The sequence below is a fragment of the Parasteatoda tepidariorum genome, chromosome 1 (assembly GCF_043381705.1).
Source record: "Parasteatoda tepidariorum isolate YZ-2023 chromosome 1, CAS_Ptep_4.0, whole genome shotgun sequence".
Taxonomy (NCBI): Eukaryota; Metazoa; Arthropoda; class Arachnida; order Araneae; family Theridiidae; genus Parasteatoda; species Parasteatoda tepidariorum.
The window spans coordinates 84,211,364-84,228,418 of NC_092204.1; the positions used below are offsets into that span (position 1 = coordinate 84,211,364).

The 17,055-nt window shown below is 28.5% G+C and overlaps 1 protein-coding gene across 1 annotated transcript in view; it reads left to right on the plus strand.

Moving 5' to 3' along the window:
• The first annotated feature begins 1,523 nt into the window (after nt 1-1,523).
• The window catches only part of LOC107446988 (receptor-type guanylate cyclase Gyc76C), a 213,709-nt gene continuing 198,177 nt past the window's right edge, over nt 1,524-17,055 (plus strand). Inside the window, exon 1 of the mRNA XM_043041318.2 lies at nt 1,524-3,081. Coding sequence (XP_042897252.1) covers nt 2,596-3,081 — 486 coding nt within the window. The 5' untranslated portion in view covers nt 1,524-2,595. The remainder of the gene's footprint in view (nt 3,082-17,055) is intronic.

Below are 17,055 nucleotides of genomic sequence, written 5' to 3' on the forward strand. Positions count from 1 at the left end.
TTAAGGTTGCAATAAAATATACAAACAATTAATAAATCTAAATTAAATAACAGCTGTAGACGAGAATGTATTATATTTCAACAAATCTGATGTTCGACACGGTGCGGTATTTAGTTAATTAATATTCTAACATACGTTGAGAAACTTATCACAATTTTAACACTTCATTTTGCTTAAAAATTATCATCTGGCGCTGATTGTTGTCATCACATGTGTGGGTATCTGCGATCTTCTTCGTACAGAAAAAGTACCCCGTTGACGCCAGAAATATTAATCAATGTTCATTGAATATATCGGATATAGAGAATAATAAATAAATAAATATATAAGTATATGCAATAAACTCTTTCTTTTTTATTAAATTGATCTATAAGCTAGTGAATATCACTGATGTTATTTTTAAAATATTTCAAACACTGAAACCGTCTTTATTTAAATTTAAAACAGTGACTAGTGCTTAACCAATCAGAAAATTCTATTTGGTCAGGCTCGAACGGTTCGTAGTAGATCGAATGTTCTAATATCGGCAGGGACCTTTCCCATGCTTTGAACTATCCGTATGCCAAATTTCATCGGGCTTGGTCTTATTGTTTAGAAATCACTAAGTGACAGACGAATAGAAAGATATTAATTTTCATATCTATAATTTTTTTTTCGAAAAAGAGAAGACCCATAGATATCTAGCTATAGGACATATTCTAGCACTCCCTATTAAAAATTTTTCAGATTATTTTAATGACATTACTCCATTTATTTAAAATTTTCATTATGAATGTTTACGAAATGCGAAATGTATTTTCAAAACTATTAGCTATGGTATAAGTAATATTGCAGATATATAATCATTAATGAATTTATAATTACTACCAATTCGGAATAAAGAATTTTCGAATCTATTAGAATGTTTCCCGGTGCTTATATTACTATTTGAAATTAAAAATTTAGAACTTTTAAGAAAAGAAACAATTTTCATTATTAATTATGCAGAGTTTAAAACTATATGTATTCGTATCATACAAACATTCAGCGCCAGCCTAAATTACAAAAAAGCAACATTATTATAAAATGTTAAAATAAATACCTGTCTATAGGTATTAAAATTCCAGTTATATTGCAGATTACAAACTATTTCACAAAATAAGGAAAAAGTAACGAATAAAAAAACCCTACTGATTATTGCATTTAATGACTAATTAAACAGAATTGCAGATTCCAAAATACCAACGAATAAAATGTATACGAGATTTTTCTTTTTAGTTTCATTTTCAAACTAACAATCATCGTATAATTTGCTTAATGAAACTTAAAACCTTTGGGGGGTAATGCGACACCACGAAAATCAGGGTCATATAAAATAAAAAATAAAGAATCAAAAGGATAAGAATTTGAAAAAAAGCGCCACGCGCATATAATTTCTCTTTTTTATGACTACTTACCTGAATTAAACATAGATTATAAGTGAAGTTTCAGTGATTTTTTACGAAGGCTGCTCCGAGTTTTCTACTATTTCTGACGTCACGCAGGGGTGGCGACTGCGTCGCTTGGCAGCAACGGGAGATAGCGCGCTTTAACGGCTGCTTTCATACACCGAAGTTTGCAACCCTGTCATCACCTTCATGCCGCTCGCCAGCGAACGGAATAGAACACGCTGTCTTCCCGCTTTAAATAGTGAAGTTCCGTTAGTACCTGGAACTTTATGTTGCGAAAATAAACATTTTTAATTACGTGCTCAATGTTTTTCAAAGTACCTGATTTTATTTTAAACTTTTTTTTTTGGAGAAATATATGTTTTTAACTAATACGATAAAAAACCACGTGGGCGTGTAAAATCAAACAAGTGTGATCAACAATTTTAAATGTCAAATTTAGATGGAATTGATTGTAAAGTAACTATTTAATCTGTCATTGCAAGAAGATAGTTTTTCTGTTTTTATATAAATAGAGATTGTTATTTTAAGTATTTTATTAGAGATAAAATTTTTATTTTACTGCAGTTATAATATTTATGGTTCGAAAGTTGTTTTTAGTACAGACCTAGTAAATCTCAATCTATCCAAACGTAAGAGGAATTGCTTTATATTTCGAACCATCATCAATAAATATTACCAACTAAAAATTATGCATGAGGAACATTTAAAGAAAAGACAAATAAAATTCGCGTTTGAAAATTAAAATAAAGGATATTTTTTGTGGATTTATGAAAAATTTATGTATAAAATAAAGTTATTTAAAATTGGAAACTTTTTGAGGAAATGAAAATCAGAAAACATTCTTCCTCGTACTAAAGTTGCTCAAATAGTTAGCTGCTTTAGTTTTTTTTCTTTCTAAATGTATGTTACAACTATGTGAGATTCAAATCATGTGAATAAATGAGTTAAAAAATAAACATTCCAGAAAAATAAATTTAATTTTTTGATGATTTATAGACTAATAAAAGGAACTATTGATTTATGACAGTTAATAGATGGAATCATCATTGTCTTTTATATTATTCTTCAAATTTATAAAATCTCAAAGAAGTGAAATTTTTTTAACTAGAGTTTATATAACAGCATCAGTGATTATCTTTATTGCAAATGAATTTTAACTTAATTCATGGTTTTTGCTCTTTACAATTATGTTCAAAACATGCCTTTGAAAATAGAAAACAAATGTACAGCTCATCATCGAAAACGCTCCAAAGGCAGAGATCGACGAAGTTACATCTCAAACTTTGGCCTGTTGGAAATTTTAAAACTAATTTTAATCATATTAATTGTTTTGCTATCTGATGTGTCGGCTGAAATATTTACTGTTGGATATTTGACAAACATCCATGGCAGAGAGAACCCCCAGAAACAGGGTCTGGTGATTTCAGGGGCAATATCATATGCCTTGGATCATGTGAACAATAATGCATCGATACTTAAAGGTCATAAACTTCGTTTAATATACAATGACACAGAAGGTGATACATTGCAAGGTACAAAGATAATTATACAGCAATGGCGGGAAGGAGCTGTTGCATTTTTTGGACCTGAAGATTCCTGTGGTATAGAAGCTACCGTCGCTGCGTCACTTAATTTACCTATAATATCTTACGTAAGTACATATATTTTTATGAATAATAATTTTCAAATTTATATTTCAATCATTCATTTTCAAATTTATATTTCAATAATTTTCAGATCATTTAACCATATATATCAAAATAATGTGTTATTAAATTGCTTGATACTTGTAAGCCAAATAGAGTATGAACTCTCTGAACCATATCAGTTAGCATAAATCTGGGCAAATTTTCTATACTCCGCTGCATAGAAAAATTCCTTATCTCAATTCCCTAATTTCTTTCTAATTGATGTGTCAATAGTTAAGGGTAACGCACAACATATTTTAAACTCTAAAAAAACAGTTTCTTTGTGATATGAAGTGATAACAATACGTTCTGTTTTTGAATTCAAGAGTTTCTTAGGCGCTAGAGATCATACTCTAATCTTTAAAAACATTAAAATGTCATTTTTTTAACCAAAAGAGAAAATAAAATTATCTGTTACTCATTTCGAAATTTCACAAGATGCTGAAAATCATAATTTAAACTCTTAAAAGGAATTAAAAATAGACCATAAGTTCTATTTCGAAGTAACAATTGTATATTCTATTGTATAATTCAGCTATTTTTCTGAACATCAAAAATCAAATTTTAAACTCTATAAAAATAATTTATAATTAATTTAAGAAGGCAATAATAAAATCGCTTACTTAATTTAAGAATTTTCAATGCACTAAAAATATAGTTTTAAAAAGGAGGAGGTGTACTTTTCTTAAAAAGAAATTTCTTATAGATTTAAAAATTTGAATTTTTAGTAGTATGTATTCAATACATAAAAAATAACAAAAAAAGTTTATATAATATTTTTGAAAAAAAAAACATTTAAAAATTTATAATAGTGACATTAAATATAAAATTTCTAAATTCAAAAAGTGTAAATTAATTGAAAAAAGTTGATCTCTATACTTCAAAAAGTTTTGATGCAAATTTTTTTTTTAAATTTATTCAGTTACAAATTTAAATTCATTTTTAATGGCATGCATTTTAAAACTAAATCATTAAACTAATTAGGTATATTTTGAATTAACCAAAAAGGAGCAACCAAATATGTCTAAAATATATGTTTGAAATTCTATGTAATTATATGCAATATTTCTTGAGATATAGTATTTTAAAGTAGCTACTTGGTCGCAAAATACTTTTTAAAAAGGTATTAATTTAAAGATTGAGATACATGATGCTACAATAAATTGTTATTTGGTCTATAGCTTCTGCTGTAATTAAGATAAAATGATTGGTTTTGCTCTCAGATGTAGCAGAACTAAATATATTACTCTTAAAAACAATTAAGTTAAAATATCGAATTGTCTAATGATTTTAATGTCTCTTTCCATTTCTGTTTTTAACTCGTTAACTCAGACTAATTTTTGTATTAATATTATGAAAAGAAAAGTTTTTTTGTAATCCGTATCAACTTGTATTTCATTGTAGGTTGAAACTAAAACATTAGCTCTTCTTTTAATTTTACAAATAATATAATTAAATAAAATAAAAAAAGTATTTTAAAATATCTCTCTTTTTTAGTTAACTTAAGTTTGAACTCCCTAACGAACGAGCAGAACTAACAAACACTACATAACGAAGTCGTGAACTTGTACAAATATTTGTAAAAAAAGCTAATAACAATAATATATTTCTTGTAATCCTGTTCAAAGTATAAATAATTGTAAAATCAATTTCATAAATGCGCTAGGATTTGATCTTCAAGCTTTACTTTAAAAGAAATATAAATAAATCTTTAAAAAAATATAAATAAATCTAAAAAAAATTACATAGTTTTAGAAGAAATCTGTTGCTTCTAAGCCAACTCCAGTTTGAATTATTTTAGAAAAAAAATTAGTAACAAAACGATTTGTAAAAACCATTACAATTATTTGCAACTCTCTCTAAAATCATAATAAATAATGCATTTTATTTTCAATATAGCTGAAGTTAAAACATTTTGCAACATGAATTGCTTAACTCGTATAACTTTACCTTCACAAACAATTTAAATAAATAAAAACAGATGTGTTTAAAATAACTGTTATTCGTAATCCAGCTGTATCTGAATAACGAATAGAAATTCGTGAAATAGTTTCAATTATAGAGTGATCTTCTTTTCAATCCTCTTTTTCGCCATTTATTGGAAATGAATGATTAAAAATATATTAAAATGGAAATGAAAGATTAAAATAATTATTTCGTTTTCATGATGTTGGAATTATACTGATTTTTGATTATTATAAAAGTTGGTTGTTTAAAATCTAATTTTTAAGCTTTACTTATGAAAGTTGAACTTGTTATATTATTATGCACGTGACACCTATTTTGGCTGTAATAAAGACAAAATAATTGGTGAAAAGAAAGTAATTACATTTGTGCTATAATAACTACCCTCAGCATTTATATTTAAAATTACTATACAGATTTCTTTTATTCGAAAATTGTAATTGTTGCTTGGTTTCACCGAGCGGGCTTGCTGGTATTCGGCAAGTGGCATTAGAAACAACAACAACTTGTATTATTTTCCTAAAGCAATTTTACCATATAGATATTATAGTGTGTTTCTAAGTCATTAAGATCATTCCGAAGAATAAATGCATTATCTTATGCTATTTGGAAAGACAAAATGTTAACATCTTTTTTTTTTGTTGATATTTTTACCTAATTACTTCATACTATTATTTTTTTTCACTGCTTTTCATAAATTTGAATTTAAAATTCGAAAGTTCTTCGATATTTGCTCAATTATACAACTGTTTCAAGATGTCATTAAAAAAAAATCTGGTAAGACTACCGTACTGCATGGTGATAATATTTCTGGTTAAAAAAAATCATATTTCTGATTAGTAACACCAAAATATACGGTATTTAAATTTAATTATTTAATCATTTGGTTTTATAAAATATTCAATTATGTAATTTTTTCCGTTCTAATTGTGGTATCAGTAAACCGAAAATTTTACTTTTAAAAATTATGGTTCTTATAATTATGCATTTAGTAAAAAAGGCAAAACTGAAAAGTAAATATAATTGAATAAATGATTTTTATACATTGCTCTTATAAATCAAGGTAAATTTGCCACAGTTACAGTATCTAATCGCATGTTATAACAGTGGCGTACGCAAGGGAGGGGTTTAGGGGTTTAAACACCCCCCTTGAGCTCAGACAAAATGTCAAAAATAAAAATTTTAGTAGAAATTGTGCGAACTATTATTTTTTAAGACTATATAATTTTATTTGCCTTATGCCTACTTTTTTTTTCTCATGGTATTTCTCAGAATACTGAAAAAGAAACATTTACTATAATAGGGTTGTACTTTTGAAACCAAATTCACGTGATACTGTTACGGACTGGTTCCTTTCTGTCCTGCCAGTATAGTTTTCGAGACTGGCTGTCATTCGCGAGGTCTTTACGCAATGATTCTGGAATCCTAGACGTTCTGTCGTCTTTGAGACAATTCGAAAATTTTGGAGATGCGGTGAAAAATTATATAAAAGGGGGAACGGAGTACAGTGGAGTTAGTTAGTCAGACTAAGAGTTATCTCTGCCGCTTGCCTTTCGGAGCTTGTCGCTAAATCTGTTTTGATTTATCTCAACAAAAAGTTCATTCAATCGCCGAACGCGTAGTCGCCACTATTTCGACTAGTGAAGAAATCAGTAACAATACTGTTGGAGATACAGCGCTCGTTGAAGTTATTCATTCCAGCTCGAAACTTTGAGATCGTAGCATAGCGGATATTTCTGTGCCAATATATATATATTTGCTGTTCTTGGATCTTTAGGATATCAAAACGCAAGAATTTAACAATTGTTAATTATTTTGAGAAAAAATCACGACCTGAAATTAGTGAGGTGACAGCATCTAGTACCAATGTAAGTTTTTCTGTTGTACAGAAATGTGATAGTTCCGTTGAAGAAAACGTTTCTAGCATAACAAAATCTGATGAATGTGAAAGTGGCCCTCAAAGTGTTACTTCCCACCCATATGACATTGGACTTTTTTTAGAAGATATTACATTATATTCTTAAACTTAAAAAATCAGATCAAAATTTAACTAACCAATGTTGTCTAAATAAGAAGTCAAAATTGTCTAGCTGTCTAAATTAGTGAAATAATAGTGCTTTATTACAGACTCGAATTTCTTTTAGTAGTTTCAGAAAATTATGAACACCCCCCTTGAAACAATTCTGCGTACGCCACTGTGTTATAACACCATATTTTATTGTTATTTTTTTTAAATATTATTAAAAAAGGGCTGCGGTAAAAATTACTGAGGTATTTGCTGCTTCCTAGAGCCCAAAACATGGTAAACATGGCAAAACATGGTAGTTGGTAAGTTGTACCATATTCTGGTAGCTCTAACCATACTTTTTTTCCCTGTGCGCTATAAGTCTGTTAAAATTAACAGTGTATAAGCTAGCGTATGTTTCTTTTTTTAAAAATGTACCCGAAATTCTAACCTGTGTACATGTTTAGAGAAGAAAAAAATCTTGTATTGCTGTAGCATGCTTTCAAAGGTTACTCGTATTTAAAACTGAATAATAAAAAAAAGTACAAACAGTGTAGCTATTTCTTTAACTTTTAACACTTTTTATTTTGAAAGTTAGTTTAATTAAGATTTTTTAAGTTGAGTTTAAACTTGTTTCGATATGTTTCAGTAATTCCGTACTACAAAACTAATTTCCGTATTAAATTGAGAAATTCTGCAGCTTCTTTTGTGAATGTTACGGCATTCTATTGTTATTTTTGGTGATTTTTTCAATACTTTTCCTTCAGTCAATGATGACCCGTATTGTCCCAGTCTCATAATTCATTTAACAAAAGTTCCTAAAATTTTTAGTTAATACAAAGAATTAAACCCTATGTTGCTTAAAAAATTTAATCAAACATTTTTTTTGAAATGATAATAATAATAATTATAATAATTATAATATTAAAGATGATGATAATAATTCCGTTTTAGTTTAATATGAGTTTTAATTTAGATTTTTTTAATCAAAGACGTGCTCTATTAACGGAAGCAAGTATATAATATCAAAATATCATTATAAATTGAATGCAAACAATGCATTTGAAGTAATATAGGTTTCTAATGTATTCTTTTCCTTCAGTCATTATTACCCGTACTATCCCCCTCTCGGAGTTTATTTAAGCAGAAATTCCTGAAATTAGCAGTTTATACAAAGATTTAAAAGCTACTTTGCTCTCAACGCGGCAAAAGTGCGCCTTTGTCTCACTTTCTGTGCTAAAATTGAACTCAAATTTCTTTAAAAATTGTTTATTTAACTTTAAAAATTAACAATCAATTGCAATCAATTCTCACTCTATGTTTACAAGCATAAAAATAATACAATGAAAATAATAGTCAATGCTAAATGAAGGTAAATAAGTCGCTGGAAACGTTGGTATAATATTGGAAAAAAAAACTTTCCGTAAGGGACGAGTTATCTCGTCTCTAGCGCACAGAGAATTTTCCTGGAAGACGAGTTATCTCGTCCTTCGTAGTGAAAGAGTTAAATAATTTGATTCAAACGTTTCTCTGAAATGATAATTATAATTATAACAACAATGATGATAATAATAATAAATTTGTTTTAGGTTCTTACGAGTTTTAATGTAGATTTCTCGATTAAAGAATCGCTCTGTTAACGAAAACAGTTATATAAATAAAAAAAAATCGTTATAAATTGAATACAAACAATGCCTTTGAAGCAATAGAGGTTTCTTATCTCTTTAGTTTGAATAAAAAATACTTCTTTTTATTGATTTGTTTTTTTTTCGAGTTTTCTTTTTAAGAGCCTTTCATGCTGAATGGTTTTAATTGAATCTGACGCAGTTTCAAAATTACTTTTCTCTTTTTATTCTTTTTTTTTCTTTAAAATATAATTGATTTCTTAGAGATTTCAATATATTTGAAAGAATTTATTTTACTTCGGGCCAATACTTTTCAAGTTTATTGCATTCATTATTTATCAAACTTTTATAGGTGGAATTCGTTAGCCGTTTCTTGCACTGAAATTTTAAATATTTACCAGATATATTCTGAATTGAAATGCATAATTAAATTCTTTCGTTAATTTGTTTGCCCATACATATTTTTTAAATTTATTTTTAATTTTTTATTTTTTGGGGAAAAAACTCATTTGATTTACATTATTTGACGCTGCTATTCCTGCAGTTTTTGAAATACATTAAGTATTTTTTTTCCATCAAACTACAACGTATTTAAATAAAAAAACGCAAGAAACTGAAGCGGTAATATCTTACCTAGTTAAAAATTTCATTCGCTTCACAAACATACAAATAGAGAATTACAGTCGACATGTTTCAAGGCCAAAAACAGGCACCCATTTTGCCAGTAGATTTGCCAGTAGTGCATGAGAAGTAACAATTATTTTAAAACAATTGCCCTCGAAAAATGGAAAAATAAGAATGAGAAACAAAACTACAATAGCCGATTTAGAAAAAATATGAAAAACAGAACAAAAGAAACTACTGTGACCGAGACTGGCAAATCAGGGTAAAGTATTTAAACTCGATATGGAAAGGTGGTAAGGAACTGATGTCGTCAGCAACAAAATCAGCACCCAACCCATTAAAACGAGTTAATGTGACTGGGGTTGAAATAATCTTTAAAATCTTTTTTCTTCTTATTATTAACGTCTAGCAAGTCTTGAAAAGGGCATCTATTTTTGAAGCCCTTGAAATATTTTTTTCTCCAATGCCTACCCGATTGATCTTCGTCAGTCAGGTATCAATAGGGCAGATTTGTCGCCCACTCTTTCAGGGGCATCCTATTGGTGGGCCGACGTTGCTCCTACAGTGAAGACAGATAGTACAGAAGAACATCCGTGCGTTGTCCGGGATTTTAACCTTTCTGATGCAAACGTCAGCTCCTTGACTCCGGTCGGCTTGAAACATGTAGACTGTTATTTTCTCTTTGTACATTTTTGAAGCGAATGAAATTTTTAATCTATCTATACATAATAATAAACGCGGCTGTGTGTGTGTCTGTAATCACAATATATCGCCCCAGAAGCCTCGCCCAGGCACGAAACTCGGCACATAGTTGTGTTTTGACATAATAAAGAAGTATTTTTTTTCTTTTTCAAAATTTTGGATTAGTTTTTTAGTTATCAGTCATTTTGTAAAAAAATCTATGCTTTTTCGTCTTCAAAGAGCCATATTCAAAAAACTATTAAAAAATGCATATACTTTTCTCCACTCTTATAAATGTATGCTAATGCGAACCTTACAATTAAAATATTAATTTTCGACAACTTAAACCAATAATATACGAAGGAATTAATAATTTAATTGTAAGGTTCGCATTAGTTTACATTTATCAAAGTGGAGAAAAGTTTAACTTTTGTATTAAAAATGTGGCAATATATTCGATACGTAAATAGAACGCTTCGCTTTGATATATTTGTGCTATAAGCGAAATCAGAGAGCACGCCGCACTTTACTATACTCAATACTATTTGTCGTTGTTCATCTGGATATGTAGACAAAATTGCAGGACAGAACACTTTAATTGTCCACTAATCTTCAGATTTCCTGCTATGTTTTAAAAAACTTTATTTGTGAAAACCTTTAGCGTGGCGGACAGCTGGCCGCCTTAGGCGGCTAGTCAGGTAATAAGAGCATATTCGTTACAATTAGTAGTTGAATCTGTCATATACTCTCAAACGCTCGTCATTATTCAAAAGATTACTACGGAAGCTTAAAAGTCGCTTCAAACTACTTCACTTGTAATTTCCTGTCAAAAATTGTTTAACATTGGTTACCGACAAAATATTTATGGCAAACTGATGATAATTATCTATCAAACAAACAGGGTTTCAAAAGTTGATGCAACTTAGATAGGCGGGCTTATCAGTTTTGAAAACCAATAATTGGAGAGATAGATGGGAATTCCATCCACATTACTTGGATCTTAGCTACATACTATAGAAATTGACAGTATATTTTATAAACTTTAATTTTTTTGCAGTATTGTTATCAGTCCTGTTCTTGAACAGCGAAGTTATTTTTTGAAGAAAAAAATTAAAGCACATGTATTTAAAATTAAGAAAAAAATCTATTCTACACATACAATTACATTAATTTTACAATAAAGAATAAAATATTTGAAAGTGGAAAAATATGAGCATAAAATAAGCTGCTTTTTAACACAAAAAATAAATACTTAGAATGAGAAAACTGGAATGCAAAATAACTGAAACTTTTGTTTAAAAGTATATGCGTTAACTTCGCTCATTTTACTAAAAGTTTACTTAATGTTTATACACTCTGTGAGAATAAAATGTTTCTTTAAAATATATTAGTTCGATCACGTTTACTCTATAAATATTTTTTATACTACGCTATTTCGAAAAAAAGTTAACGCAATACAAAGGTACGGGTCAATTCATTTACATAAAAAAAATAGTAATGAAAATAAACACCGGTAATGATCCGTTGGTATTCAAATTTTTTGTGAAAGGTTCACTACGAAAAACCTACACATTAGTTTTTGAACAAATAAAAATAAGGTCCTGTTTTGTAAAAAATAACCATTTATTTCACGGAGTTATAGTTTTGAAAGTGTCAATTAAAAATGTCATTCTCTTCGTTTTTCAAAAGGAAAGTTTAATTAAATGTCGCATCTTTGTAATAAAAAGCATGTAAAGAGACCTTTTTGCGATGAATTGTTTTGCAAGGGGCTTGTTTTAGTAATAGACGATTCTGATATCGGTCTGTCTATGGACAAAAAGTTTGGGTAGGGTGCAGTAACAAAACTAAATTTCAGCAAAAAGGATCTCGGAGACAAGCTACATATAACGTCGTTTATTGTATGGGTTATTGATAGTCGAAACTAGAATAATAATTCTTATGCCCCGGTGTTATAAAATATCATTGGGAGAAAATTTTTGTTGCATTTATACAAATACTTGTTTTTAATTCTGGTGCGGGAATTTAAAATCTGAAATTAGATTTGCTACTAAAGCTACATATTTTTTTAATGGCATTTTCAGACCATATTTCAACGAAATGTAGAATTTCAAACGCGTTTCGTATTACAGGGGGCCACGTTAATGTTGCGACAAATGTTTAGGGGATTCAGGCCACATAATCAGAATTGAAACTGCATACGAACCCATGCTTAGAAATGTCAACGGTTGTGGCTAGGGGCGCTTCTCTATTAAGAGGATGGGACCTCGGGAGAAAATTTTCATCGCAAATTCTGTTTTACTTCCATAACCAATTTAAAATTAAGTATAGAAAAAGTGAGTTTATTCAAACTTACCACGAAATTTCAATTACTGAAAAAAAATTAAGAATATCAAACTGCACACAAATTATTTAAAGAGAACTTCTCCATTGCGTAATACTAAGATATCTCTTCATAGTTTCTTTTTGATATTTTAAAAATCTCTTTTCAGTGTTTGAAACTTCTGAGAATACTCTAGGGCTGTCTAATTTTACTTTTCCAATTTTAAAATTTTAAATAAATATTAGAGGTGAAAGAGAATTTGCGATAAGAAGTTTCACCCATGGTATGTCGTGCTCTTAAGACCTGTTCAGAATCACACGAAGAAACATTTCTCAATAGGGAAGCGTACCTAGTGGCGTATGACTTCATTTGCAGGCTGAAGGAGTGCCTTAACTTTCCTAGAAGTTTATTGTAACGTTTACGCGACCCCCCTGTTATATATAATTTTTTAAAACTTGTAGATTTCAATAAAAAATGGACTAAAAATGACATTTAAAAAAAACCGTAGCTTGGAGGAAAAAAACCGATTGCATATTTGAAATCAGTGATAAGAGCTGTTAAAAAATCAAATGCAACAGAAAATAATATATTTTCTTCAGTGTTATTATTTTATTTTAAAACCACTTCCAAGTTAGCTTTAACACGGAAGCTCCTTTGATTATATTTAACGATTGGAAATTTCAAGATTAACACTAATGTAGAGAAACAGGTATGTATGATTTACTCACTGCAATATCCTTGCAATCTAATGCAACTTTAATTCATTCACATCTTTGCATGTTCCATATTCTTTAATTAAACGTTATTATATAATAATTATTCTCTAAGTTGCTTTGATTAATGCCCCGTTTCCTCACAAACGAGAATGTATTTTTGAAAACTACTTACAGCAATAATCAAGCGTGAATTTCGTTGGGAAGAGCTATCCTTTTAACCGCAGCTTGGCGCTACCATCAGGTCACTTATTGCAAGATTTTCCAGACCTGTTAATTTTCCAGGAAAAGTTTGTTTAGAATTTGCTTCAAAATTATAATTGGTATAACATTGATTTCAGTTTTCTGGAAAACTTTTAATAAAACAACTTTATAAATGAAAGTTGCAAAGAGCTTGTTTTTTGTTGCTGTTACTTTTGAATAAACTTAAAAATGTAGATTATAAATGAAAAATGTACTTAATTGTAATGAAGAAGTGTGCCTTTTAATTAAGTTTTTTTAATATTTATTGATGTTATAATTTTTTTTTAAATTTTCATATTGCAGATAAGGATTTGTTATTCTCGCTTGTAGGTTATATTAAATATAATTATTACTTAAGATAAGAATTAGAAAAATCAAAAATACAAAATTGAAAAGTAAACTTTATTGAATAAATGGTTTCCACGCCGTGCTCTAAAGTATCAGCACAAAAATTACCGAATTTTGCAATATTTACTCAATTTTATCTCATATTACATCATAATAGTTTATGGATAAATTTACCATAATCATAACCAAAGTGCTTCTGTAAAAATTACAGAGCTTTTTGGTGTTCGCATAGAGCCAAAAACACTGTAAATTGTACCATATTTTCATAGTTTTGTCCATGCTTTTTTTCTCAGTACAGAAGAGCTATAAAGCAATATTTAAGACATAATTAAGTAAAATATAACGCAATATTATAAATAAAGCAATATCATAAATAAAGCAATACTATAAAGCAATATTAAGAGTAATTGTACATTCCTTACGTTGTGCACAGGGCTAAAAATGGAAATAGGACACACTTTACTAACTTTCTGAGCGTAATAACTGATTATAACATACTATGATGCAATCTTATCGGTTCAATTTATTGACCTTCAAATATTTTAATTTACATACGTGCAAATGTTATTTTAAACTACGAAATCTGAAGCAAAACGCTTTTTCTCCGATTAAACATAACCTTTAACATAAACATAACCTTTCTCTGATTAAACATAAATTGGTCAGATTTCGATTTTTAACAATCAAAATATGAGGTAAACCTTTGAGTATTATGGTTCCAATAGCGATGGAAAATATGAATCTAGTAATGCTATTTTTTACTTTTTGCACCTTTTTCAAAATCTCTTGAACTTATGAAAGACATTTAAAAACATTTTGCACATATTTGTAAAACTAGTTTATCCAAAAATAATTCCTCCAAAAAATCATTGTTCATAATAATAATTTTATTAATGGATTGGTAACAAATGGATTTTATTAGGTAAAAAAATTTGAATCATTTCAATCTACTTAATTTCTAATTATTTTAAATTAGAAAATACAAAATATGAATAGATTCGATTGACTAGTTATTGAGAAATGAAAATTTACAAGTATGACTTCTTGGCTATTTGGGCTATACCTTTACAAACTTTGACATGCCCCTAATATATTAAGGATTGAAATCAGTCAAGAAAATGTTCCTTTTTTTCAATTCGTAACTTACAATATCGCTAATTTATTTTAAATAGAATATTTAAGATTTTCCTTTCGACAGTTGTGTCTTAATATATAACAATCCAATCTCTAGATCAAGAGTTGTTAATTGTTTGTTTTGCACGTTCGAGTAACAAACACTTTGTTAATGTTCAAAAACCATATTTTATTAATTTAAAATGCAATATTAGTTATTAAATTGGCGCCCAACAAGTTTGAAGTATTTTTTTGTTATTTTTATGCATATTACAATATTTTTGTTAAAACATTTATCATATTTATATGCCCATGCAATTTGTGTTAATTCGAGTCATCATTTATTATCCTAATTTTTTCCTTTGTTTTCTTCAAATTTTGCTCCCTAAATCTAAGTTTTGTGTTAATTTGTTTCAAACCATTATTTATCACTTAGAGAAAAATGGTTATTTATTATTTATGGGGGTTACCGAGGCGTTATTAACTCGTCTTAAGTCAATACCGTTTTTTTTTCAATCATTTTTATCTTCATTTATTACAAAAAACGTGTTTATTGAAAAAATAAAATGATAGCCTCTTAATTCTACACCTTAATATTAATTATCTTTATATTGGTTTAATCATCATTCATCATTCATAATAAAAAATCTCATCAGTCTGCTAATTGTTGAATCATAAGTTCACAGATAAGAATAAATTAACTTCGATTTCATCATTTATCATTAATGAATTTTTCTGATAAATGTGGTATTAGTGGTAATTTGCACAAACAAAGCTTAAAACATGAGTGTTAAAATCGAACCACGATTCATATATTTTCAACATTTTGACGAAGAATTTTTGGGGGAAATTTATTCATCACTTATTTTACATTTTTTTTTCTTTTTCTTTTGTATGTTTTTTCTTACACTTTGAAATAATTATTTCTTCGATTCCAGATTTCAGTTCATAATATGGATTATTACATTTACCAAATTTTATCGCATGTTTTAAAACCATTTTTTATTGTTAATTTTAACAAAGCACTGCAGTAAAATTTACAGTCCTAATATAGGTTGAGCTAATTTCTCGAAGAGCTAAACCTACGGTACATAATATATATAAAATATACTTCGTATTACGACATGTTTAGTAAGATATACTAAATTGAAAAGTAAATACGTATTACGAAATAAATGGTTTTGAAGCCATGCTCTTAGGTACTATCATAAAATAGTCAAATTTTATTATATTTGCCTAATTTTATGAATGATATAAAACATTATTTTATTGCTAGTTTTATCATAATCAGTACCAAAGCACTTTTTGATGTTCCCATGGAGCCAAACCCACCACGTAGTTAACTCAATTAGACTAAACCCAAATTCGAAATAATTTTTTTAATGATAATATTAAATTTCATTAAAATCAACGTTTAAAAAATATTAATGGTAAAATTTTTGTTAAAATCTCTACACGTTTCGGTATCACAATGATACACCTTCAATTGTAGGTTATATGATAAACAGAGAATCCACTAGATTCATTATCATCGGTCAATGCATGGAATGCATTGACCTGGATTTTTGGGAGAGTTACCTCATTTTCAAAAGCAAAAACTCTTTTGTTAATGATGTTGCTGCTTCTGAAATATTCTAAAAGCACTATAACGTTTTTAATTTCTTAACACTTACTGTCAATTTAATGTTTTATTCAAAGGATAGGATATACTTCGTGCCACATAGACTAAAAGGAAATACGATTAAAGCACAATCATTGTACTTTAATTTGTGCTTTATTTACGTTCTTCACTTCAGTTTAATGTTTCACTTTTAACTGTATATTCCTCTATTTAGCATGTCGAATTAAATCATCTCTGTTTTACCATCCCTACTATTTATCCTACTTATGCAGATGTACGCATATGACATTAAGGCGCGTACAAAAGCGCATGTATATTATCTAAACATTGCATGTTATAATACTAATACGAGCGTTCATACACACTTTCAAGAATGTAATTAATCTAAACTTCAAGCTCATTCAAGAAACATTTTGTCAATGAAGTCATTTTTTAATAGTCAGGTGATCGATATTTTTAGTTCAGACGAAAAGAGACGATTGATTTTGCTTTGACTAGGCTGAACATTTCGCAGGAAAAGAAGTAAATTCTTAAAGGAATGCATTTATTTAAGCGTATTTTACTTGTACACAATAGGAATTTTAGTGTATCACAGCGACAAAAATAGTGATAACTTCTTTAAACGGAAGTGATGCAGTGACACCTTATATAACTCATGTATCTTATGTTTCCCTACATT